The sequence below is a fragment of the Oncorhynchus kisutch genome, linkage group LG10, assembly GCF_002021735.2.
Source record: "Oncorhynchus kisutch isolate 150728-3 linkage group LG10, Okis_V2, whole genome shotgun sequence".
In the NCBI taxonomy this organism is placed as follows: Eukaryota; Metazoa; Chordata; class Actinopteri; order Salmoniformes; family Salmonidae; genus Oncorhynchus; species Oncorhynchus kisutch.
The window spans coordinates 44,369,793-44,396,051 of record NC_034183.2 but is presented as its reverse complement, the minus strand read 5'-3'; the positions used below and the strand labels follow the sequence as shown (position 1 = coordinate 44,396,051).

The 26,259-nt window shown below is 42.3% G+C and overlaps 1 protein-coding gene across 5 annotated transcripts; it reads left to right on the top strand.

Annotated features, from left to right (window-relative positions):
• The first annotated feature begins 5,248 nt into the window (after nucleotides 1-5,248).
• On the top strand, nucleotides 5,249-25,020 carry LOC109898182 (glutathione hydrolase-like YwrD proenzyme). Of its 5 annotated transcripts, none has more exons than XM_020493040.2 (12): nucleotides 5,772-5,891; nucleotides 6,322-6,438; nucleotides 6,641-6,794; nucleotides 7,751-7,904; nucleotides 11,411-11,617; nucleotides 12,705-12,857; nucleotides 13,023-13,110; nucleotides 14,021-14,192; nucleotides 22,118-22,274; nucleotides 22,942-23,112; nucleotides 23,226-23,310; nucleotides 23,648-25,020. In XM_020493040.2, the coding sequence occupies exons 2-12, from the start codon at nucleotides 6,339-6,341 to the stop codon at nucleotides 23,887-23,889; spliced, it is 1,683 nt and encodes a 560-aa protein (XP_020348629.1). In that variant the 5' UTR covers nucleotides 5,772-5,891; nucleotides 6,322-6,338; the 3' UTR covers nucleotides 23,890-25,020. The 5 variants fall into 5 exon arrangements, with proteins under 5 accessions (XP_020348631.1, XP_020348629.1, XP_020348632.1 ...); XM_020493043.2 differs by having other exon boundaries at nucleotides 5,774-5,891; nucleotides 11,477-11,617; XM_020493042.2 differs by lacking the exons at nucleotides 5,772-5,891; nucleotides 6,322-6,438 and adding an exon at nucleotides 5,249-5,358.
• Nucleotides 25,021-26,259: the final 1,239 nt, after the last annotated feature.

The window sequence follows — 26,259 nt, the reverse complement described above, 5'->3', positions numbered from 1 at the left end:
AAGTAATTAATTTGCATTTTATTGCATGATCCCCTACCAACCAATAAGAATTCCGGCTCTCACAGACCTGTTAGTTTTTCTTTAAGAAGCCGTCCTGTTCTCCACTCATTACCTGTATTAACTGCACGTGTTTGAACTCGTTACCTGTATAAAAGACACCTGTCGACACACTCAATCAAACAGACTCCAACCTCTCCACAATGGCCAAGACCAGAGAGCTGTGTAAGGACATCAGGGATAAAATTGTAAACCTGCACAAGGTTGGTTAAACCTGCACAAGGTCCCCCTACTCAAGCCAGCGCATGTCCAGGCCCGTCTGAAGTTTGCCAATGACCATCTGGATGATCCAGAGGAGGAATGGGAGAAGGTCATGTGGTCTGATGAGGCAAAAATAGAGCTTTTTGGTCTAAACTCCACTCGCCGTGTTTGAGTACAACCCCAAGAACACCATCCCATCCGTGAAGCATGGAGGTGGAAACATCATTCTTTGGGGATGCTTTTCTGCAAAGGGGACAGGACGACTGCACCGTATTAAGGGGAGGATGGATGGGGCCATGTATCGCGATATCTTGGCCAACAACCTCCTTCCCTCAGTAAGAGCATTGAAGATGGGTCGTGGCTGGGTCTTCCAGCATGACAACGACCCGAAACACACAGCCAGGGCAACTAAGGAGTGGCTCCGTAAAGAAGCATCTCAAGGTCCTGGAGTGACCTAGCCAGTCTCCAGACCTGAACCCAATAGAAAATCTTTGGAGGGAGCTGAAAGTCCATATTGCCCAGTGACAGCCCCAAAACCTGAAGGATCTGGAGAAAGTCTGTATGGAGGAGTCGGCCAAAATCCCTGCTGCAGTGTGTGCAAACCTGGTCAAGAACTACAGGAAATGTATGATCTCTGTAATTGCAAACAAAGGTTTCTGTACCAAATATTAAGTTCTGCTTTTCTGATGTATCAAATACTTGTGTCATGCAATAAAATGCAATTTATTTACTTAAAAATCATACAATGTGATTTTCTGGATTTTTGTTTTAGATTCCGTCTCTCACAGTTGAAGTGTACCTGTGATAAAAATTACAGACCTCTAAATGCTTTGTAAGTAGGAAAACCTGCCAAATCGGCAGTGTATCAAATACTTGTTCTCCCCACTGTATTTCAAGGCCTACCGTCAAACTCAGTGCCTCTTTGCTTGACATCATGGGAAAATCAGAAGAAATCAGCCAAGACCTCAGAAAAATATTATAGACCTCCACAAGTCTGTTTCAAGGTACCACGTTCATCTGTACAAACAATAGTACGCACGTATAAACACCATGGGACCATGCAGCCGTCATACCGCTCAGGAAGATTAACATTCTTTGGTGCGAAAAGTGCTAATCAATCTCGGAAAAACGGCAAAGGATCTTGTGAAGATGCTGGAGGAAACAGGTACAAAAGTATCTATATCCACAGTAAAATGAGTCTTATATCGACATAACCTGAAAGGCCGCTCAGCAAGGAAGAAGCCACTGCTCCAAAACCGCCATAAAAAAGCCAGACCACGGTTTGCAACTGCACATGGGGACAAATATCATACTTTTTGGAGAATTGGTTTGATGAAACAAAAATAGAACTGGTTGGCAATCATTATGTTTGGAGGAAAAAGGGGGAGGCTTGCAAGCCGTAGAACATCATCCCAACCGTGAAGCACGGGGGTGGCAACATCATGTTGTGTGGGTGCTTTGCTGCAGGAGGGACTGGTGCACTTCACAAAATAGATGGCGTCATGAGGAATGAAAATGATGTGGATATATTGATGCAGCATCTCAAGACATCAGTCAGGAAGTTAAAGCTTGGTCGCAAATGGGTCTTCCAATTGGGCAAAGACCCCAAACAAACTTCCAAAGTTGTGGCAAAATGGCTTAAGGACAACAATTGGATTGGCCATCACAAAGCCCTGACCTCAATCCTATAGAAAATGTGTGGGCAGAACTGAAAATGCTGAAAATTTAAACTGAGTTTAAATGTATTTGGCTACGGTGTATGTACACTTCCGACTTCACTGTAAGTATTCAGATCCTTTGCTATGAGACTCGAAGTTGAGCTCAGGTGCATGCTTTTTCCTCTGATCATCCTTGAGATGTTTATACAACATGATTGGAGTCCAGCTGTGGTAAATTAAATTGATTGTACATTATTTGGAAAGGCTACACCTGTCTATATAAGGTCCCCCAGTTGACAGTGCATGTCAGAGCAAAAACCAAGCCATGAGGTCGAAGGAATTGTCCGTAGAGCTCCGAGACAGGATTTTGTTGAAGCACAGATCTGGAGAAAGGTACCAAAAACTGTCTGCAGCATCGAAGGTCCTCAGCAACACATTGGCCTCCATCATTCTTAAATGGAAGAAGTTTGAAACCACCAAGACACCAAAACTGAGCAATCGGGGGAGAAGTGCCTTGGTTAGGGAGGTGACCAGGAACACAATGGTCACTCTGGCAGAGCACCAGAGTTCCTCTGTGGAGATGGGAGAACTTTCCAGAAGGACAACCATCTCTGCAGCACTCCCCCAATCAGGCCTTTATGGTAGAGTAGGCAGACGGAAGCCACTCTTCAGTAAAAGGCAGCCCGCGTGGAGTTTGCCAAAGGTAAATAAAGACTCTCAGACCATGATAAACAAGATTCTCTGGTCTGATGAAACCAAGATTGAACTCTTTGGCCTGAATGACAAGAGTTAAGTCTGGAGGAAACCTTGCACCATCCCTACGGTGAAGCATGGTGGTGGCAGCATCATGCTGTGGGGATTTTTTTCAGTGGCAGGGACTGGGAGACTAGTCAGGATAGAGGGAAAGATGAAAAGAGCAAAGTACAGAGAGAACCTTGATGAAAACCTGCTTCAGAGCACTCAGGACCTCAGACTGGGGCGAAGATTCACCTTCCAGTGGGACATCGACCCTAAGCACACAGCCAAGACAACGTAGGACTGGCTTCAGGAAAAGTCTACGAATGTGCTTGAGTGGCCCGGACTTGAACCCGATAGAACATCTCTGGAGAGACCTGTAAATAACTGTGCAGCAATGCTCCCCATCCAACCTGACAGAGCTTGAGATGATCTGCAGAGAAGAATGTGAGAAACTCTCCAAATACAGGTGTGCCAAGCTTCTAGAGTCATACCCAAGTAGACTCAGATGTAATTGCTGTCAAAGGTGCTTCAACAAAGTACTGAGGAATCTGAGGGGTCTGAATGACATATTTCAGTTTTTCATTAATAATACATTAGACAATATTTAATTAATTTTTAGAATAAGGTTGTAACGTAAGAAAATGTGGGAAAAGTCAAGGGGTCTGAATACTTTGCGAATACACCGTTTCTTTTCATTAGTTATTTTTTTTACCCCTTTTTCTCCCAAGTTACGTGGTATCCAATTGGTAGATGCAGTTTTGTCTCATCGCTGCAACTCCCGTACGGACTCGGGAGAAGCGAAGGTCAAGAGCCGTGCGTCCTCCAAAACACAACTCAAACAAGCCGTACTGCTTCTCGATACAATGCCCACTTAACCTGGAAGCCAGCTGCACCAATGTGTCAGGGGAAACACTGTACACCTGGTGACAGTGTCAGATTGCACTGCGCCCGGCCCGCCACAGGAGTTGCTAGTGCACAATGGGACAAGGACATCCCTGCCGGCCAAACCCTCCCCTAACCCGGACGACGCTGGGCCAATCGTGTGCCGCCCCATGGGTCTCCCGGTAGCGGCCGGCTGTGACAGAGTCTGAACCCAGAATCTCTAGTGGCACAGCTAGCACTGCGACGCAGCGCTTTAGACCATTGCGTCACTCGGGAGGCCGAATGCACCGTATTTACCAGGGTCATATACAATGTTCCCTCTTTTTTTAGGCCCTGAGCAAATTTCAGGTCTGCTGAGCGCAAACATGAAAGTTTACTGTGAACACTGCATTTACTGTGAACACTGAGGCTGTACGCGCATTAAGTTTCAGTTTCAGACAGTGGTCAGGTAGGCTACCGTGGCTGTTTGATCATAATGTAGGCCTACCAGTGTCCTACTATAAAAAACAATGCATAAAATGTATCCCAAAACATTTTAACATGGAAATAGCTGTTCTGTCATTCAGCCTCCAGTAGCAGCCAATGTGTGGTGTTCAACATAGGCCTTCATTCCATGATACTTTTGAAAAAAAGATGCAGGGCTTGACATTAACCTGTGTATCCACTTGTCCTTCAGACAAGGAGGTGACTGAAAATGTTGTGTTGTTTGATGCAAGAAACCACTTAATAAATAAATATAATAATAATATACATGATTATTCCCATGCCATTATTGCAGATAATCAGACAAATTATGCTACCCTCTGCATATTGACTACTTAGCTTATTCAAGCCTATCTCAAAATACAACACTGCCCCTTTAAGACAAAACAATTATTTTTTACCTGACTAGCTTTTCAAAGATGTCTTGAAATGTGTTGTGCTCTTGTAGGAAGCAATAACTCCCCCATTGCTGACAAGAAATGATCTATAACTGGGCTAATAATTCACTAACTAGCAAAGGATATGAACAAAATGTGCATGCGTGGCTACATGCTTAGATCTCAAAACAAGCACATCTACTCATGACCGCTAATGCTGTAAACACAGTCCAGTTCAAAGTGAATGGCACAGATCCATGTATGGCAATGGTCTATTTGCATATAGGCCTACTGCAGCTCTGATTGATTATGCCTCACTGGTCTGTGTAGAGTATGGGCCAGTCTTACTCTGATGCATTCTGCCTACAACAAAACGTCTTGCATAGTTAGTTTTGCGTACTAAAAGGCCCTGCATGGTTAATCTGGTATTGCGCTTGCCTGAGCAGAGCAGAGCAGAGCTGTTGTGCAGAAAGTTGTCAAGGAAGTGAATTAGTGTTTATACTGGACCTCCCGCAACCACCTACCTTCAACCCATCATGTCAATGAGGAGCTATACGGAGCCCTCTTCATTGTTACAAAATTTGGGTAGGCAAGGCGATGCTGTACAGAGCTCAATTTGGCCTCTGCATGCCTCTGGAGGCTCCGCAATTGCTTCACACCATCCATATGGCCCCTCCGAACACATATTCAGATCAAGCATACATTGTCTTTAAGTCTTGCATAGTTCCTTTTGTTTCCATATGTTGAAAGTGGCTAATATTGCGTTGATTCGATTAAAATTCCTACAGTAAAGGGAAAGGTTGATCGTGTTAACTAATAAGGGGGAAAACTGTAGAAAGTTGAGTGAAGTTCAATCTAGTGCTTCTCTGCACAGGCTGATATTTTTCTGCACAGCAGTCCTGGGGGAGCTGTGCACCAGCACATGCACACAGTTTGGAACATTTGTCATATGGAGTATGTTGGTGAGTAGACATTCACTTTGGTCTTATTTGTTTTGTTGATAAACTAACATTAATCTTGTGTAGGTTAAGTTTACTACAACGTACTGCCACTTGACATCACATAATGAAAAGAATGTGGTATGTAATCTCTCCACCATTCCTGGTTCAATCGACCCTCGATTAATCGAGCAGAAAGCAAAGTGACACAAAATTGTGTAGTAATATCAGATTATTCATTTGACATTTAGATTTGAATAATTGTCGAGTGACGGTATGCCACAGGGAAACGTTATTGAGCAAGTTATTTTTGCCGTCCAAATACAGCGCCTCTCAACAGAAATGCATGAACTTTGCACAGTGCGTTTCATGTGAGGAAACGTAGGGGGAAAATTTTTGCGTGATAAAAGAGCGGTAGCCTAGGCTACGGACGCACATGCACGCAGTTTAGAGGGAACATTGGTCGTATACAGTATTGTAACGACCCTGGGTAGCGCGCCGGACCTCGGACTAGAAGGTCGAGACCTGCTCCCTGCCTGTTTCATTACAGTATGTTGGTGAGTAGACATTCACGCGGGTCTTCTTTGTTTTGTTGATAAACTAACATGAATATTGTGTTGTGTAGGCCTAGTCTACTACAATGTACTGCCACTTGACATCACACAATACAAATAAAAACGTAATTTTAATGCATTGTTCATGGATGTGATCTGTAATCCATCCACCATTCCTGGATCAATCGACCCCCGATTAATCGACCAGGAAGCAAAGTGACACAACGTAGCAAAATAGTGTGGAACAATATCAGATTATTCATATGACATTTAGAATATAATAATTGTCGAGTGAATGTCACAGGGAAACGTTATTGAGCTAGTTATTTTCGCCGTCCAAATAGAGTGCCTCTTAACAGAAATGACTGAACTGTGCACAGTGCGTTTCACGTGAGGAAGTATTGAAGGAAATAGTTTTTTGTGTGTGATAAAGGAGAAGTAGCCTAGGCTATGCAGCCCGATCTCCCCTTCACCTCGCGCCGGTCAGCTGTTGTTTGTTTACATGGCTGTGTGGCATCAAGTCAACCCTTGGCATCAAACATTGGTCTGGGTGAGTGGCTCTGGTCCAATGCTTTAGTGCGCCTTTGATTAAGGCCTATGTGAAAAATAGTATCTTAATTTGCACGTTGTTTCATGTTTGTAGGCGATATCACTTTCTATCACTTTATGCTTTAAATGACTCTCCAATCCGAGTCCAGACCCTGGCTGGACCTGATATATTCAGATACCATCTTGACTTGCTCCCCTCACAGACATCTTGAAGAGAGGAGGGAATGCTGCTGATGCTGCTGTGGCTGTGGCTGCCGCCCTGGCCGTGACAGAACCCTGCAGCTGTGGGATCGGTGGGGACAGCTTCTGTCTGTTCTATGACGCAAGCACAGGCCAGGTGCGCGGCCTGAACGGCAGGTGAGGGAGTGGCACTGCACTGCCAAGACCCAGTAGCTCATGTTTTGTTATATTTCATTGTCGTTTTTAACCACACACTTTACAGCCAGATAAAAACATGTGGTAGACTAACAGTCAGCATCTTCAGCAACGGGTTATTGTATCATGAATGGTTAGGCTGGTAATATTATCTAATATATTCTCAATGTTTTTGTTTGAAAATAGCCAGTGAGCCAGTGTCGTACAGTGAGACTCATGGTCACAATGGCAGTTTCATGAAATCGGTATTATGAATACTGTGCAGCATAAATGGAGACCCATTCTGACCTTCTGACCTTTAAAAGCAGTAGATACATTTCTTTGCATGTTTTATGTGTTATGACTAACCTCCCCTGATTTACACCCCCCCCCCCCCTGCGTTGGTTTAGTAAACATACATCAAAAATACTCCAACAATCAGTTACTCAGTGAATAATGCCTTTCCCTCTGCTTCTTTATGAGTGTGTTATTACCAAGTAATGTGTCTTTGGTTGTAGTGTGTGTGTGTGTGTGTGTGTGTGTGTGTGTGTGTGTGTGTGTGTGTGTGTGTGTGTGTGTGTGTGTGTGTGTGTGTGTGTGTGTGTGTGTGTGCAGTTCCAGTTGACTCTGGAATAACCAGTGTTATTCATCTTGGCGTTGTGTTTTTTCTAGCCACTATTGTGTTATACTTTCTATTGAACCCTAGTGTGTTGCACTGACTGAATATACTGGACTGGTTTCTTACTGATTGGGTGGCAACTTATTTGACCATCCAGTTCTGGATCAGTGACCTTGAGCTAATCACTGGCCCATTTGGGTGTGTTGGTAGCCAGTGTGGCTTGCCTGCCTTAGACATTTTCAGGCTCAGTCATACTAAATTATTTGTGTGTTACTTACTAGACCAACACATATAGCTTCTGTTGATCCCCGTTTGACTGTGTGCGTGTGTCTTGTTCCAGTGGCCGGGCTCCCAGGGCACAGACAGTGGATCTCCTGGAGAGGTATGGCTACAGTGAATCTAACCCGATCCCATCCTTCCACGCCCTGAACGCCACCGTGCCGGGGGCCGCGGCCTGCTGGTGTGACACCGTCCGCCTGTTTGGCAGTCAGAAGGTAAAGTATGATGTATGGTTATTTTATTATAGCTCCAGATGGAGAATAATGTTTTTTTCTTTAGTATTTTATAGAATTTCTACTCTATTCTGTTTCTAATGCAGTGAGACCGCTCATGTTGTGAAGCAGTGCATCCATAGTGTACATCCCATCTTTAAAAAATACATTAGATCTAAAACATCAACAAACGGCTCCTTTCTGTCCACTTGTTTTTTTGTTTGTAGCTTATCCATGGCAACAACTGAACGACTCTGCACTCTGAGTGCGTCCGTCCTTCAATAAGCATTAAAAACATGCCCCCCAGTCCCACACACTGTCTGTCCTCTTGTTACTTTGTTGATCTGTATAGTACATTGTGTTAAATTGAGACGTCATACTCATACTTCATACTTTCTCTCCATGGTAACCTGCTGCTGGCTGTTAGGGCAGCTGTATTTATAGCTGTAGTTACAAACATAATGATATGTAAACATTGATGAACAAATTTGCCGCAATTCGTCTGGGCATGGATTCTACAAGGTGTCAAAAGCTTTCCACTGGGATGCTGGCCCATGTGGACTCCGATGCTTTTCACAGTTGTGTCAAGTTGGCTGGGTGTCCTTTGGGTGGTGGACACTTCTTGACATAAACCAGTGTGCCAGGCACCTACTACCATATCCGTTCAAAGGCACTTTCATATTTTGTCTTGCACATTCACCCTCTTAATGGCACACATACATAATCCATGTCTCAATTGTGTCAAAGCTTAAAAATCCTTCTTTAACCCTCCTCCTCCCCTTCGTCCACACTAATTGAAGTGGATTTAATAAGTGACATCCATAAGGGATCATAGCTTTCACCTTCATTCAACCTGGTCAGTCTATGTCATGGAATGAGCAGGTGTCTTTAATGTTTTGTACACATAGGGTGGGTTGCACCAACATGGATTAACTCTTAAACTGGGTTAAATAAAGGTTAATCTATTAATCTTGGGGCACCAAATTTTAAACCTAGTTTTAAATTAACCCTAGCTAAATTAAATCCTTCTTCTAATCTAAGTTTAGTTTTCACTATAAATTTACCAGCGGACCTTCAGACAAGTCTTGTGAGGCATGTGGGCGTCCTAGAGGAAAAACAACCTACTTGTATGTGTTCTTGAGATTCTCACCTTTCCACATAGGGGTCATAGTGTGTAGCCCAAACTGTTCAGATGCTACAGAAAGAAGTTGGCAGATCGGCTGTACCGAACTCATCTGAGTCCCAAGACGCTGGTGGGGATCGTAGAGTAAAACGGAGAACACCATCGTGTTCGTGAAAGTCTCATCTTTCCATAGATGGGTCATAATAGTTTGTAGGCCAAACCGGACGCTACAGACGATTTTGGGATGTCTCATGGTCTGACAAACACCCCTTTAGCTCTGTCACCTTTCACAGCAGATGTGGAAGTCTTACATAGGCGGATGCATTGGATTGAGACTGCAAAAAAGCTGATATATCTATCTTAGCAACACTGAGGCATGCATGAGAGCATCAGCTGTTCCGGGCGACTGTGTGATCACGCTCTCCGTAGCCGACGTGAGTAAGACCTTTAAACAGGTCAACATACACAAGGCTCCGGGGCCAGACGGATTACCAGGACGTGTGCTCCGGGCATGTGCTGACCAACTGGCAGGTGTCTTCACTGACATTTTCAACATGTCGCTGATTGAGTCTAATACCAACATGTTTCAAGCAGACCACCATAGTGCCTGTGCCCAAGAACAAAGGCAACCTGCCTAAATGACTACAGACCCGTATCACTCACGTCCATAGGCATGAAGTGCTTTGAAAGGCTGGTAATGGCTCACATCAACATCATTATCTCAGAAACCCTAGACCCACTACAATTTGCATACCACCCAAACAGATCCACAGATGATGCAATCTCTATTGCACTCCACACGGCCCTTTCCCACCTGGACAAAAGGAACACCTATGTGAGAATGCTGTTCATTGACTACAGCTCAGCGTTCAACACCATAGTACCCTGAAAGCTCATCACCAAGCTAAGGATCCTGGGACTAAACACCTCCCTCTGCAACTGGATCCTGGACTTCCTGACAGGCCGCCCCCGGTGGTGAGGGTAGGTAGCAACACATCTGCCACGCTGATCCTCAACACTGGAGCTCCCCAGGGGTGCGTGCTCAGTTCTCTCCTGTACTCCCTGTTCACCCACAACTGCATGGCCAGGCACGACTCCAACACCATCATTCAGTTTGCTGACGACACACCAGTGGTAGGCCTGATTACTGACAACGACGAGACAACCTATAGGGAGGAGATCAGAGACCTGGCCGGGTGGTGCCAGAATAACAACCTATCCCTCAATGTAACCAAGACTAAGGAGATGATTGTGGACTATAGGAAAAGGAGCACCGAGCACGTCCCCATTCTCAACGACTGGGCTGTAGTGGAGCAGGTTGAGAGCTTCAAATTCCTTGGTGTCCACATTAACAAACTAGAATGGTCCAAACACACCAAGACAGTTGTGAAGAGGGCACGACAAAGCCTATTCCCCCTCAGGAAACTAAAAAGATTTGGCATGGGTCCTGAGATCCTCAAAAGGTTCTACAGCTGCAACATCGAGAGCATCCTGACCGGTTGCGTCACTGCCTGGTATGGCAATTGCTCGGCCTCCGACCGCAAGGCACTTCAGAGGGTAGTGCGTACGGCCCAGTACATCACTGGGGCAAAGCTGCCATCCATGACCTCTACACCAGGCGGTGTCAGAGGAAGGACCTAAAAATTGTCAAAGACCCCAGCCACTCCAGTCATAGACTGTTCTCTCTACTACCGCATGGCAAGCGGTACCGGAGTGCCAGGTCGAGGACAAAAATACATACATATTACCTAAATGGCCCGACCAACCAGTGCTCCCGCACATTGGCTAACCGGGATATCTGCATTGTGTCCCACCACCCGCCAACCCCTCTTTTTACGCTTCTGCTACTCTCTGTTCATCATATATTCATAGTCACTTTAACAATACCTACATGGACATACTACCTCAATAAGCCTGACTAACAGGTGTCTGTATATAGCCTTGCTACTCTTTTTCAAATGTCTTTTAATTGTTGTTTTATTTCTTTACTTACCCACACATACTTCATTTTTATTTTTCGCACCATTGGTCAGAGCCTCTAAGTAAGCATTTCACTGTAAGTAAGGTCTACACCTGTTGTATTCGGCGCACGTGACAAATAAACTTTGATTTGATTTCAAACTGACATTTTTATGGTGATGTTTTTATTATGCTAATTAGATTCCCGTGGGGTGTGAACATCGACCTTAGGTTTTAAAAAAACCTAACCCTAGCCTCAACCACAGTGCTAACCTTATGCCTAACCCTAACCTTAAATTACGACCAAAAAGCAAAAACAATTATCATGAATTTCTACAATATAGACCATTTATACGTTGTGGCTGTGGTAACTAGTGGAAACCCTAACTCCTTAACTGTGTGTTTCCTGTTCCTATGTGTCTACAAGCTCTCTCTACAGGATGTCCTGAGGCCCGCCTCTGACCTCGCCCTGTGTGGATTCCCTGTTGCCCAGGTGACCGCGCACCACTGGGCCAAGTGGGTCCGTACCATGAGGGCTGCTGGGAGGGAGCTGGGAAGAGACTTCCTGATTAAGAACGATGCGCCCAAACATGGACAGGTGTTCTCCAACCCTCATCTGGCCCAAACTTTCCAGGTAACCCTGTCCTTGACTGAGGAGAATCAGTGATGCTCAACATTACTCAGAGAGGAGTGTCTGTGTGTGCATTTCTCACTACCGGGGCAGGCTCAACCCTACTGTGTATAGTATCGATCTCTGATGTCATGCCTGACAGGTTTGTTCCTTTCACCTGTGAGTCCCTGAGTCACTAGTCTGGTTTTACTTGAGTAAGAGGGTAGACTCCGCCCCAAAATCTGTATACGCGAAAATAAGCGTTAAGCAAACCAAGTGAGGAGTTTTTGTATGGGGGGCAATGAAAGAGTATCGAGGCTTATTTGATCTAATACAAGTTTCATAATGCTTAGGACTTAAGTTGTTACGAATGTACTGATATAAGTGTAATGCACTTGACATTCCGGCAACGTTAAGACAAACGATTTTATATCGGAGTTGTGCCTGTTGTTCACAGGCGTATCTGCCCTCTCATTGGCTAGAATGTTCCCAACAGATTTCGCCTGTGAACATGCATTTCTATTGTTAGAGCGACCAGTAAACCATCTTTTCTATATAGTACATCTTTGATAAAACCAATAGCTAGTCTACTCATGATGATGTATTGCCTTGTTTGTTTTTTGCTTTTGAAGCACTTGAAAAAGCGCTATAGAAGTTGAATACATTATTATTAGTATTTATTACTGAGTGATGCCATGGATAACATGGATACCATCAGGACATCATCCATTCATAATCACATTCAGTTGATTATTCTTTTCAGTTCATTGATTCTTTTCAGTTCATATCATCTGACCCACAACTCCTTCCACAAGAATGGCGTGTGTTCAATATCAAACTGTTTGTGGTGACACATTCCCTGTTGGCGTGGCAACACACCACCTATTAGGGATGGCATCTGTTATCAATCCTGTACACAAAGGAGCCCCTAGCCCAAGTGGGCTGACATGTCACGTGTACACAGAAACTCCTTTCTGACTCATATTGCGCTCACTGGAATATCAGATGAGTAGTTTTGTTATAGTGTCACTCCCAAATATCCATGTAAATATTTCCCAGTCATTGATTGATTAATTGATTGATTGACTGACTGACTGACATCTCCGATCAGGAGCTGGGCCAGCATGGTAAAGTAGGGTTCTATGAAGGCAGAGTGGCGAAGTTGATTGTTGATGTCATCATTCGGAACGGAGGAGTGATGAGTCTGGATGATTTACGTAACCATGACAGCGAGGAGATCAAACCCATCCACACTGACTACAGGGTAGGTTCAAGGACACACAACACACCACAACCAACTAAACAGGGATTTGCTACTGTAGGGTGGATCACAGTGACACAATGTTCATGTTACTATCAATCCCTTACTGTGGTCTCTCTCTTTCTCTCTCTCTCTGTGTCTCTCTTTCTCTCCCTCTGTCTCTCTCAGGGTGTGAGGCTATGGGAAGTCCCTCCTAACGGTCAAGGCATGGCAGCACTCATGGCCCTCAATATACTGGAGAACTTCCCCATCAAAGGTAGCTACATCTTAACCTCAGTCTCCCCAACGAAGGACAGCTATGTATTAATTGTGGGAAAGAGCATAGCTATATAAACTCCACTGAGACAGTGAGTACATTTACATGAACACTAATAATTCGATGTTAAACAGATTATGGTAGCAGGCAAGAGTATGGCATTAGTCATATAAACACCTTACTCTGCTTATCTTCGTTGAAGTAACTATACGCCAATTAAAACCCCTTGTTTTCTGAGCAATCTTTCAAATTATTAGGACATGTAAACACCTTAAATCGTCGTTCCAGCAGTGTATTTGATCTGCGCATGTGTTAGCACCAGCCGTGCGAGCCTCCCTGTTTTTAGCGCGAGTGAAGTGAGTTCAGAACAACTGAGAGTATGCATCCTAGAAGTAGTTTTCACATACAAACTTTATATGTCCGAATAAAATAGGCTTCCCAAAATTGACATGGTAGAAAGTTTATTTTGATTGGCAATTTTCTGCATTTATCAGAGTCCTATCAGGTCACCTGATTTCAGATATGTCCATGTAAACAGGATTATTGGGGAAATCGTTATTCTTGCAAAGCATGGAAACGTTTTAATCAAACTATTCTATTATTCTGACTAACAACTCAATCGGAGTTCCAGCTGTGTATTTGATTTGCGCATGTAACTGTACTTTGTGTGTTTAATTATAACTTACTGCAACATTTTTCAATTGTTGCTTTGATATGAATCAAAAGGAAATGATCATATAAGGCTTAGCCACCTGTTATTCACAGTGAGGATATTTTGTTGACCCGCCGCCTTGACTTTCCACGAAGACCCTCCAACCCTGGGTCTGCTCCAAAATCAGAGTTGACAAACACTAGGCTGTTCAATGCAACCCACTGACTGATTCACTTTGTGTGTATCTGTGCTCTGCAGAGATGGGTCATAACAGTGCAAGTTACCTCCATGTGTTGGCTGAGGCCCTGAAGCTGAGCTTGGCTGATACAGTCCATTACTGTGCTGACCCAGATCACGTTAAAGTCCCTCTGGAGAATCTACTGTCTAAAGACTACAGCCTGCAGCTCTCACACATCATACAAATGGACAGGTAAGACCACAAAGGTGTGTGTGTGTGTTTGTTATGAGTGAGCAAGTGAGAGAAAAAGAATTAGAGGGAGAGAGTTAGTAAGTGCAAGAGAGAGAGAGAGAATGTCTCGACCCATGACAGGATTAGGGCTTTGAGTGAATGCCACCTTTTTTGTTTTCAAGGACCAGAGAGAAATGTTCTCACTTTGCTGGGTCGTTTTTGAATTGCGGCGGCATTTAGGAAAAAAATGTACTCTATTTTTATTTATTTAAATATATTTGGGTACATCATCCCATTCTAAATCAACTAATATGGCAGCTTAATGACTTTAAAGACTTTTTACCACTAGGATAACATTGTGCACCAGTAGGAGTAGTAACACCAATGATGGTAACACTAATGAGACATTTTAAGTTATTGAAGATTTTCTTAAATGGAGGCCACAGATGCTCAAATCTAAGGTCATTAACCCTTTAAAAAGAATTTACTGCAGTGATACGATTATTAATTTTGCTCACAATGTTATTTCCCTTCATTTAAATTGAGTAACACCAAGTGACACTGGACTGACACCAAATTATTAATGGAATCCTCAAAATTATGACATACTAAAAGGGTGTGATTAGCTAATAATTGTATGTAACAACAATGACATAAAACTGAGGGACAGACATTATACTAGTAAAAACAATAGGTATTTTAATAGATTATTGATCTATACAATATATTTTTATAGTGTTTTAGTTACTCAGCTCCATGTTCTTGGAATTCTCTCCAGACCAACTTGAAACTCCAGGATCTTGTTTCCTTGGAGAAGTTTGGTTGACTCACACGTTACTGAGGAATGTGATCGTCAAATCAAATCAAAGTTTATTTGTCACGTGTGCTGAATACAACAGGTGTAGACTTTACAGTGAAATGCTTACTCACAGGCTCTAACCAATAGTGCAAAAAAGGTATTAGGTGAACAATAGGTAGGAAATAAAAAGACAGGCTCGATACAGTAGCGAGGCTATAAAAGTAGAGAGGCTACATACAGACACCGGTAGTATCTGCATGAATGTATAGTTAAAGTGACTTGGGAGTAAAAACGGTTGAGAAGCCTTTTTGTCCTACACTTGGCACTCCGGTACCGCTTGCCATGCGGTAGTAGAGAGAACAGTCTATGACTGCGGTGGCTGGGGTCTTTGACAATTTTTAGGGCCTTCCTCTGACACCGCCTGGTGTAGAGGTCCTGGATGGCAGGCAGCTTTGCCCCAGTAAAGTACTGGGCTGTACGCACTACCGTGTAACCACGCCAGCCCAGGATCTCCACATCTGGCTTCTTCACCTGCAGTATCGTCTGAGACCAGTCACCCAGACAGCTGATGAAACTGAGGAGTATTTCTGTCTGTAATAAAGCCATTTCCTGGGGTATAAACTCATTATGATTTGCTGGGCTTGGCTCCCCGGTGGGTGGGCCGATACCCTCACAGGCCCACCCGTTGCTGCGCCCCTGCCCAGTCATGTGCAATCCATAGATTAGGGCCTCATTTATTTATTTAAATTGACTGAGTTCCTTATATTAACTGCAATCCTGTAAAATCTTTATACTTTTGTTCAGTATATATTATTTTTTTTAGTAAGAAGAATATAATTGAACTTAAAGGATATTTTTCTAATTTTGGAGCAAGTGGCTATGTTGAGTGTAAAAGTGATCATTTGAAACAGGCCCTATAGCCTACGCTAGATTTAAAGTTATTTGGCAACTTTAGTTGTGAATGATACAAACCTTAGAATGTCTTAGAAATCAAAATGTATATGGGCTGCATGATGCAGCTATAGGCTACTGATGATTTGAGAAAGGTCCTTCTCAGGCTGCACATGCTGTTCTCTCATCAAGGGATCATATTTTCACCCATTAGACTATTCTCTATTTAGTCTTGTCTTTACTAATATGTAAAATTGATAGATGAGAATTGTCTGTTAATTGAACGATTAGAATATTCCGCCATGAAACATATAATTGTATGGAATTGATTATAATGTATGAAATCATAATCAATAAATGTGTAGTCCTAGTCAGAATTAGGGTGAAACAATATGTCTTTATGGTATTCTAAACACAGACTGTCTGAGCTTGGTGCCGACCTGACTAGAGATTTGGGAGAGAACGGGGAGTACGTCTCAAGGACAAGGTCACTGGGAAGTGAGACAGACAGTGTGCGTAGCAGGACATGTGTGTGCGTATGTTTGTGTGTATGTGTGGGCGTGAGAAGTCAGTATAAAATGAATTGATTTGTATTCTTGACTTCAGAACGTTCCCGTGAATAAACATTTAACTTTGGTAGACTGGGCCTCTGTCTGTTTCCTTTTCTATCAGTATCTTACAAATCCTGATATAACAGACTAACAGGTCATTTAATTTAATTGGTAAATGAACAGGAGTATAAAATTCTCCTGACAAAAATTAGTTTTGATTTAGAATGAGAACGGCAGGGGCAGGGGAACATCGATAGTAATATGTTTCACAACAAAACATATTTCAATTAACTGTTGACAGCCTCTCTCTGTGTGCTTGAGAAAGGAATGAAGGAGAGAGGAGGAGATGGAAATGCACTATGGTGAGATATTCTGTAGTTAAAGTTAGTGTCTGCCTATTAATTAATTAATTATGAAAGTGTCCATAAAATTACCAGGAGATTTCCCATTTTGTCGATTACTGATGGCCTCCAACAATTCACCTTCATATATATTCATATTCATTTTCTGTGGTTCACTTATAATTGGTAAAATGGCCTTAAGGAAATTGTCTATATTCTCTTTAGATTTTTTGTTTTCAGATTCATACAGTTTGTGTTAAAATGTTTTAAAGACTGGGTCTATTTCAGAAGGATCCATTAGGGGTTTGAATGCTATGGGTGGTATGTTCCTTTTCCCCGCAAGCATTTTCCCAGTACTTTCACCTTGCTCAACACATTGTTGCTTGGATATCATGGCAGCAATCTCTGAAGATTGGGTGTTTATTGCGTTATATTCAAGCTTAAAAGTGTTGAACTTTTGAAGCATTTCTTTCTAAACTGCGTTTTCTTTCTAAGCTGTGGATTTTCTGTTGTAATATTTCAAATTCTTAATGGGTCTTGTTTTTCTTATTTGAAGAGTAAGACATGATACAACCTCTCATATATACTTTAAGAGCTTCCCAGACAACAGTTGGGCATACTTCACTATCTACATTTATTTCCAAAGACATAAGGGCAAAAAAGTATTTAGTGAGCCACTAATTGTGCAAGTTCTCCCCCTTAAAAAGATGAGAGAGGCCTGTAATTTTCATCATAGGTACACTTCAACTATGACAGACAAAATGAGAAAGAAAAATCCAGAAAATCACATTGTAGGATTTGTAATGAACTTATTTGCAAATTATGGTGGAAAATAAGTATTTGGTCAATAACACAAGTTATCTGGATCTTGAGAAGTAGGTGGAAGGAATGCCAACCCTTCCCAAGCTCGCCCAAACCTTTCATGTTCAATTCCGGATAGGTGAGTTTCTTGTAAAAAAACATACGTTGCCGTTATTATTTTTCAAGTAAGAAAATACCTTATTTTGGTTGGCTGCATAATTCCATTGACATTCCATGTCACACATGTTATTGTATTCATATATTAAGTATTATCCACAACACGTGATGTTGAGATGGGTCTTTACTAGTGATGCACCGATATGACAGTTCATACATTTTATGCAAACTTTTTACACATTTATTAAACTATCACTCGTATTTCATATGTCACAACGATTCATCGATACGTGTGCTATGATGCTGGTAATGTTGTCTCGTGCATCTACACTGCTGGTCATAAAAAAAGCTACCTAGCTCATGGAAGCAAACAATGTTCTTCCCGAAATACATAGCAAAACGACATAATCTGTTTCAATAGCAATAGTTAGCTAGCTAACTATATAGCTAGGTGTCATCATCTAAAATAACCATCATTTATGAGAAAGCTCTTATTTGATTAATGGTGGTCGGACCCATCTATGTGACACTAGCCACAATAAGGATTAGCCACAATAGTGGACTTTGCGGTTAGCCTTCAAAATAAAAGTATGTCATTGTCACTGATGCAAATTAATACAAATAGCTAAATTATGGCATAATTGAATAGATCATGCTAAACGAGGTTGGAATGTTGTTATATAAAATCAACAAAAGACAATCATTTGTTAATTTTCCTATTTTGTTGCCTTACAACCTGGAATTAAAATCGATTTTTGGGGAGGGTTTGTTTCATTTGATTTACACATCGTGCCTAAAACAAAAAATATTTTTTATTGTGAAACAAACAAGAAATAAGACAAAAGAACAGTAAACTTGAGCTTGCATAACTATTCACCCCCCCAAAGTCAATACTTTGTAGAGACACCTTTTGCAGCAATTACAGCTGCAAGCCTCTTGGGGTATGTCTCTCACATCTAACCACTGGGATTTTTGCCCATTCTTCAAGCCAAAACTGCTCAAGGTGGATGGGTTCCGCTGGTGTACAGCAATCTTTAAGTCATACCATATATTCTTATTTGGATTAAGGTCTGGGCTTTGGCTATTCCAAGACATTTAAATGTTTCTCATTGAACCACTCAAGCATTGCTTTAGCAGTATGCTTAGGGTCATTGTCCTGCTGTAAGGTGAACCTCCGTTCCAGTCTCAAATCTCTGGAAGACAAACAGGTTTCCCTCAAGAATTTCCCTGTATTTAGCGCCATCCATCATTTCTTAAATTCTGACCATCTTTCCAGTCCCTGCCAATGAAAAACAGCCTCTACAGCATGATGCTGCCACCACCATGCTTCACTGTGGGGATGGTATTCTCTGGTGATGAGAGGTGTTGGATTTGCGCCAGACATAGCATTTTCCTTAATGGCCAAATAGCTACATTTTAGTCTCATCTGACCAGAGTACCTTCTTCCATATGTTTGGGGAGTCTCCCACATGCCTTTTGGCGAACACCAAACGTGTTTGCTTATTTTCTTCTTTAATAAGCAATGGCTTTTTTTCTGGCCAGTCTCCCGTAAAGCCCAGCTCTGTGGAGTGCACGGCTTAAAGTGTTCCTATGAACAGATACTCCATTCTCAGCTGTGGAGCTTTGCAGCTCCTTCAGGATTATCTTTGGTCTCTTTGATGCCTCTCTGATTAATGCCCTTCATGCCTGGTCTGTGAATTTTGGTGGGCGGCCCTCTCTTGGCAGGTTTGTTGTGGTGCCATATTCTTTCCCTTTTTGAATAATGGATTTAATGGTGCCCCGTGGGATGTTCAAAGTTTCTGATATATTTTTAGAACTCAAACCTGATCTGTACTTCTCCACAACTTTGTCCCTGACCTGTTGGGAGTGATCCTTGGTCTTCATGGTGCTGCTGGCTTGGTGGTGCCCCTTGCTTAGTCGTGTTGCAGACTCCGAGGCCTTTCAGAACAGGTGTATATACTGTTGAAGTCGGAAGTTTACATACACCTTAGCCAAATACATTTAAACTCAGTTTTTCACATTCCTGACATTTAATGCTTGTAAAAATTCCCTGACTTAGGTCAGTTAAAATAAAGCGGTGATCCTAAGAATGTGAAATGCCAGAATAACAGTAGAGAGAATTATTTATTTAATATTTGATTTCTTACATCACATGGGTCAGAAGTTTACATACACTCAATTAGTATTTGGTAGCATTGCCTTTAAATTGTTTAACTTGGGTCAAACGTTTCAGGTAGCATTCCACACGCTTCCCACAATAAGTTGGGTGAATTTTGGCTCATTCCTCCTGACAGAGCTGGTGTAACCGAGTCAGGTTTGTAGGCCTCCTTGCTTGCACACTCTTTCAGTTCTGCACATAGGATTCAGGTCAGGTATTTGTGATGGTCACTCCAATACCTTGACTTGGTTGTCCTTAGGCCATTTTGCCACAACTTTGGAAGTATGCTTGGGGTCATTGTCCATTTGGAAGACCCATTTGCGACCAAGCTTTAACTTCCTGACTGATGTCTTGATGTTGCTTCAATATATCCACATAATTTTCCTTCCTCATGACACCATCTATTTTGTGAAGTGCACCAGTCCCTCCTGCAGCAAAACACCCCCACAACATGATGCTGCCACCCCCGTGCTTCACGGTTGGGATGATATTCTTCGGCTTGCAAGCCTCCCCCTTTTTCCAAAGTACGTTCATCTCTAGGAGACAGAACGCGTCTCCTTCCTGAGCTGTATGACGGCTGCGTGGTCCCATGGTGTTTATACTTGCGTACTATTGTGTGTACAGATGAACGTGGTACATTCAGGCGTTTGGAATTGGCTCCCAAGGATGAGATTTGTGGAGGTCTACAATTTCTTTTCTGAGGTCTTGACGGACTTCTTTTCATTTCCCATGATGTCAAGCAAGGAGTCACTGAGTTTGAAGGTAGGCCTTGAAATACATCCACAGGTACACCTCCAATTGACTCAAATTATGTCGGGGTAGCAGGGTAGCCTAGTGGTTAGAGCGTTGGACTAGTAACCGAAAGGTTGCAAGTTCAAATCCCCGAGCTGACAAGGTAAAGATCTGTTGTTCTACCCCTGAACAGGCAGTTAACCCACTGTTCCTAGGCCGTCAATTTTTCCTCTAACTTACTCTAAGCCTCTATGGTACAGTTTTTGTTGCTATCTATCTGTACTGTTAGTCCTTCAATTTCCTCTTTTGACCTAAATTGATTTTGTTTTAAAGATTAGTACGGAATTGCACAGCCTCTAAAGGCACATTTAAGAGTGTCACATACAATAAGGGGATCTGCTGTACCTATGTTATGTCGGAAAAAGTCAGTTATAAATGATCCTGTCCTAGTTAAAAACAAATTATCATCCAGTAGGCTTTGATTCAATTTCCAATATCCTTGCCCACGTGGAAATTCTGTAAGAGTAATATATATGCCAATTATGTGATGGTCCGACCGCATTCTGTCCCCTATCAACACTTAAACTTATGGTGCCAGAGAGAATGACATAAGAAAGTAATCAAGACGACTGGCTTGATTAAGCCTCCGCCATGTATATCTCACTAGGTCAGGGTGTTTAAGCCTCCAAATATCGACTAATTCCATTCATGATTTCCTTAATTGCCTGAGGGTGATAGTTTGTAGTGTGATTTCCTTTACGGTCCATAGAGGTATTTAAAAACGTATTATAATCTCCCACCATAATAATAGAGTTTTGGTGTTGCTTGATACATTTTTATATTTTCAAAGAAGCATGGATCATAATTATTTGGACTGTATAGGTTAATAATATATATTTTTAAATGACTGTTAATTAATATCACCACCCCTTTTGAATTTCTTTGCCCGTGGTAGAAATATATTTCTCCCCCCAGTTCTTTTTCCACAAAACTTCATCAAAAATTGTTGAATGAGTTTCCTGTGAACAATAGATATTATATTCCTTCTCTTTTAGCCAGGTAAATACTGATTATCTGCTAAGCCATTACAATTATAACTGGCTATACTTATTTCACCAGTTACCATAATGAGACACAAATTTTAATTTAATTTATCATAATATATGTTTGTAAACGTATCATTAAAAAGTAACATGATGATTGAGTGTCTATATAGCTTTACCATGATATTTGCATTGCTACTACGTAAATCTCCAATTTGTCCCCACTATTGCACCCGCTAAAACCCCTCCTCATCTCGAGTTGGGTTGTCATCCCAATGACCAGCAGACCGCACCCGCCTCCCCGGATCCCATAGCCCAGGAGAGACCGGGACCCATCCTTTGAAAAGAGCACACAGTGCCACCCACAGAACAGAAGCAGATCAACCGCCAAAAGCATTTCCATCCCCCTCACTTCGATTTGTATTATATGTGTATGAGAAAGTCTAATTCCTGTTTATTTCTCTCTCTCTCTCTCTTTCTCCCCCCTCACTTTCTCTCTCTCCCATTCCTCAGGGCCAGCGTCATGGCGAAGCGTGATGTGCCCACAGGAAGTGACACGGTGTATTTCACGGTGGTGGACGGCCAGGGCAACGCCTGCTCATTCATCAACAGTAACTACATGGGCTTCGGAACTGGTCTGGTGCCTCAGAGCTGTGGCTTCTCCCTGCAAGTGAGTGGCAGCCTGTCTCGGTCGTTGAGGAACCAAGGGCTAAATTCAATCCGTACCTCGATTGAAATGTAAAGGTTATTTCCAATTGAACCGAAATATGCAGCTTTTCCCGTGAATGCAGTCTCTGCTTACTCAGGAACATTGCCTTTGAATTTCTATCACGCTATAGGGCGGATCTTCTGCGATACAGATTGAGTCTTGGCCCAAGTTTTAAAACTATGGGAATAGAAAGGAAACTTTTTATTGTCAATATTTAGGCTTCAAGTTTATTCTAGTCCTGCCACAAACAGTTAAATTTGCACTATGCAGAAATCGCTCCGCCATTTCCTGTTTTCTAAAACTGAAAAGTTAGCTTAATTTCAGTTTATGTGACAAAATAAGTTAGTATAGTGTAGAGAATCATTGTACCATCTAAACCGCTGTGAAGTATATTTTACATAACCAAAAATATTGTTGTTTTAGCTGTTTGAAGCTGGTGTACAAAGCTGAAAGTAAAATACGCAAAAATAAAACTTAATGGGAAGCATAGAAATAAATCACATTTCTGTGAATTTGATCAGGTCGCCCAAAATATTTATCGTAGGTATACAGTTTGGAACTGAAATATATCTGTTGAATTGCTTTCATTGTTTCCTCCTGGTTCCATCTGAACTCTGTGGCCCATCAGAACCGAGGTGCTCACTTCTCTCTGGAGCCTAGCCATAGTAACTGTGTAGGGCCGGGGAAGAGACCGTACCACACCATCATCCCGGCCCTGCTGACCGACCCCGCCTCTGGACGCCTACTCTGCTCCCTCGGGGTCATGGGAGCCTTTATGCAGCCGCAGGGCCACATACAGGTACACGCTCACTCACTCACTCACTCACTCACTCACTCACTCACTCACTCACTTTCTTTCTTTCCTGGTGCTTTAGTTTAGTGGCCTGTGTTCTCTCTCTCCTCTCCATCCAGGTGTTGCTGAACATGCTGGAGTTTGGGATGAACCCCCAAGAGGCGCTAGATGCCCCTCGCATGTATGTGCAGCATGACAAGGATGGTAAGCTCTCTGTGAACCAGGCTAGAGGCCAGGCCACATGACCCTCCTCGCTCCACAGTAGAAATCTGCTTACTGTACTGTAGATCAGGTAGAGTAACCCTAACCCCCCTCCTCGATGCCCAGACATGTTTACATGTTTAGTAAACTACACTATAATATTTTGCCTGCATCAGGAAAACATACTATCATAATTTAGTCTAAGAAACGTGCACACACATGTTGTTAGTAATGCATAGAGATAGGAAAGTGTGTGAAATTGCTATATTTATTTGTCATAATAAAAACTCCACATGTCCTACCGGAAATCCTGCTTTATCTGTATCCTCTCCTCTCACAGCCCAGCAGTGGCGTATCAATTTGGAGGTGGGTGTCGACGAGGGTGTTGCTGAAGACCTGGAAAAGCGTAGCCATGTGGTTTGCTGGCCTATCACTGGCCATGACCGGAGTCAGTTTGGGCGAGGCCAGGTCATCTCAGTAGGGGATTGGTGGAACCTGTCTACCCAGGATGCAGAGCCCAATGTTAGGGTGTTGTGGGCAGGATCAGACCCCAGAGCTGATGGTTGTGCCCAGGGGTACTAGTGACTAGGGCTGCACAATATCGGCAAAAAAATATAATTGCGATTATATTGCAATTGCGATTTTGGCTTGCGATATAGATCAAAACATTTGGGTGAACTTTTGGAATCAGTGAAATAGAATGATTTATATTAAGAAACAGATAATAATAATAATAAAAACAGATGTTACACGCAGCTTAGTGCCGGTTCAAAATATTGCACCCAATATGAATCTCTTGCAATATGGATATTGCACATGTCGATATTGCGATTTTGATATGAATTTGAATAATCGTACAGCTCTACATTCTTTGAAAAAACGATTCCAAAAGGGTTCTTCGACTGTCCCCATAGGAGAACCCTTTTTGGTTCCAGGTAAAACCATTTTTGGTTCCAGGTAGAACCATTTTGTGTTCCATGTAGAACCCTCTGTGGAAAGGGTTCTACTTGGATCCAAAAGGGTTCTACTTTGAACCATCATTCAACGTGTTCTCCAATGGGGACAGCAGGAGACCCTTTTAGGTTCTAGATATAACCTTTTTTTCTGAGAGTACTAGTGACCCTCTCCCCTCCCTAGGGGGAGATAGAGAGCTTACAGAATATTTACAGTATGACAGTGCACTACACTTGTCCACTCACTGACCATGTTTACATGCACAGCAATATCCCATTATTATTCAGGATACTCAAGTATTCTGTTTTTGAGTTGATGCATGTAAACATCATATAAACATTATGAGAAACCTGGATAAGATGCCTGTTTTTGCTTATAATTTCTGACATTTGATTGGCCTTATTATAATTTCCAACATTTGGTAGGCTATATGTTTATCACCTATAGTTTGATACATGCAAGCTTCTCTTCCGTCATTATTTGTTGCCCCAGAAGACTAAATACAGTAGTGCTCACCAGAATAATATTTTAAATCGATAGAATGCATTCACATTTCTAAAGAGATGCTGAAAGAAAGAAATCATGTTTCTCAACTCCTGTTCCTGAGACAAAATTAACATTTGTTGTGTAATTTCACTTCAAGAAATGCATAATTCTGCAGGAGTTAATGTTATATTATACCACAGCGTTGTTGAATACTCAATTCTGATTGGCTAGAAGGGCATTCTAGGATGGACATTAAAACCAGATAAAGGCACAGTTGAAAAAGATATCGAGACAGTTGGAAAAGATATTGGGACACCTTGCAATCATGACGCAATAAGCGCCTACATGTTTTTATTTCACCTTTATTTAACAAGGTAGGCCAGTTGAGAACAAGTTCTCATTTACAACTGCAGACCTCATTTCTAATATACATATGCAGACCGTACTTGCTACAAAGTTACAGAAAGCTAAACCAACAACCACACAAAACGAAATTGGATACATTGTAAACACAGGTCCAACGAGGAAAAACTTAACTAGCAAGCTCGCATTGATTTGTTTTTGCAGACTTATTTTTTTGGAGCGTCTGATGACCTACCGTGGTGAGTGGTGAACATGAATTTCTCTGGTCCCTACAGTTGCAGTCATGCCACAAGTGACACTATGTTGTCAAATCCTCCAATGTGTCTAGTTTGACTAGCTATTTTCAGCAACTAATATTTTTTAATTTGGTTGTGTTAGAAATTGGATATGTAGACGGGCGAGTCGGTCAAGGATCGATTCAGACAAGGTGGTAAATTGTATGACAAGCTACAGTTTATTCAGAGTGAAGATATCTAGAACAGCGTAATTACGGCTCTCCCGCTGGTTCGTACGGAAACGCAGACGAAGAAGAGGCCGATACAATCAGTACACCACTTATATATAGAACAGAAAGTAGGTTGATTCTGGAAGATCGGATCTTTGTATTGGTTCAGCTGGGGTGTAGTCTGTAGTCTTCCGCCATTGGCTCAGTTGTCTGTCCGTCATCGTAGAATCCTCTTCGGGCATTCAACGTTCAGCTACAACGGAGATCATGTGTGTGTGCGCTGGTTTTGGCCATTAGTGTAATGCGGGAGCTATCCTGTAGGGGACCCCACAGGCTCAACTCTGAGTTGTAGCCCCCCCTTGACAATAGTTTGGTCACCTACATAAGAAATAGCATTTCTCTACAAAACCCTCTCTTCACGTCTCACCAGAGACGTGACACAACCTAACTGGATCCAGACACAAAGAGAAACTTCTCCCAAGGGGACTATGAAATAAGGCACGGTTTTAAACAGAAATAGATATATATGTATTACATCATGTTCTCCATTCAATCCCACTATGTACTAAGTTGGCTACCAGCCACCTAGGAACATTACAACCCTCATTTAACAGAGCGGAGAACAACAGCTCAAAATAAAAGTAAAATGCTTGTCTACATAAGCCAACTTTTTTCCCGCAGGAAAAAGTTGTGATTCCCTCTCT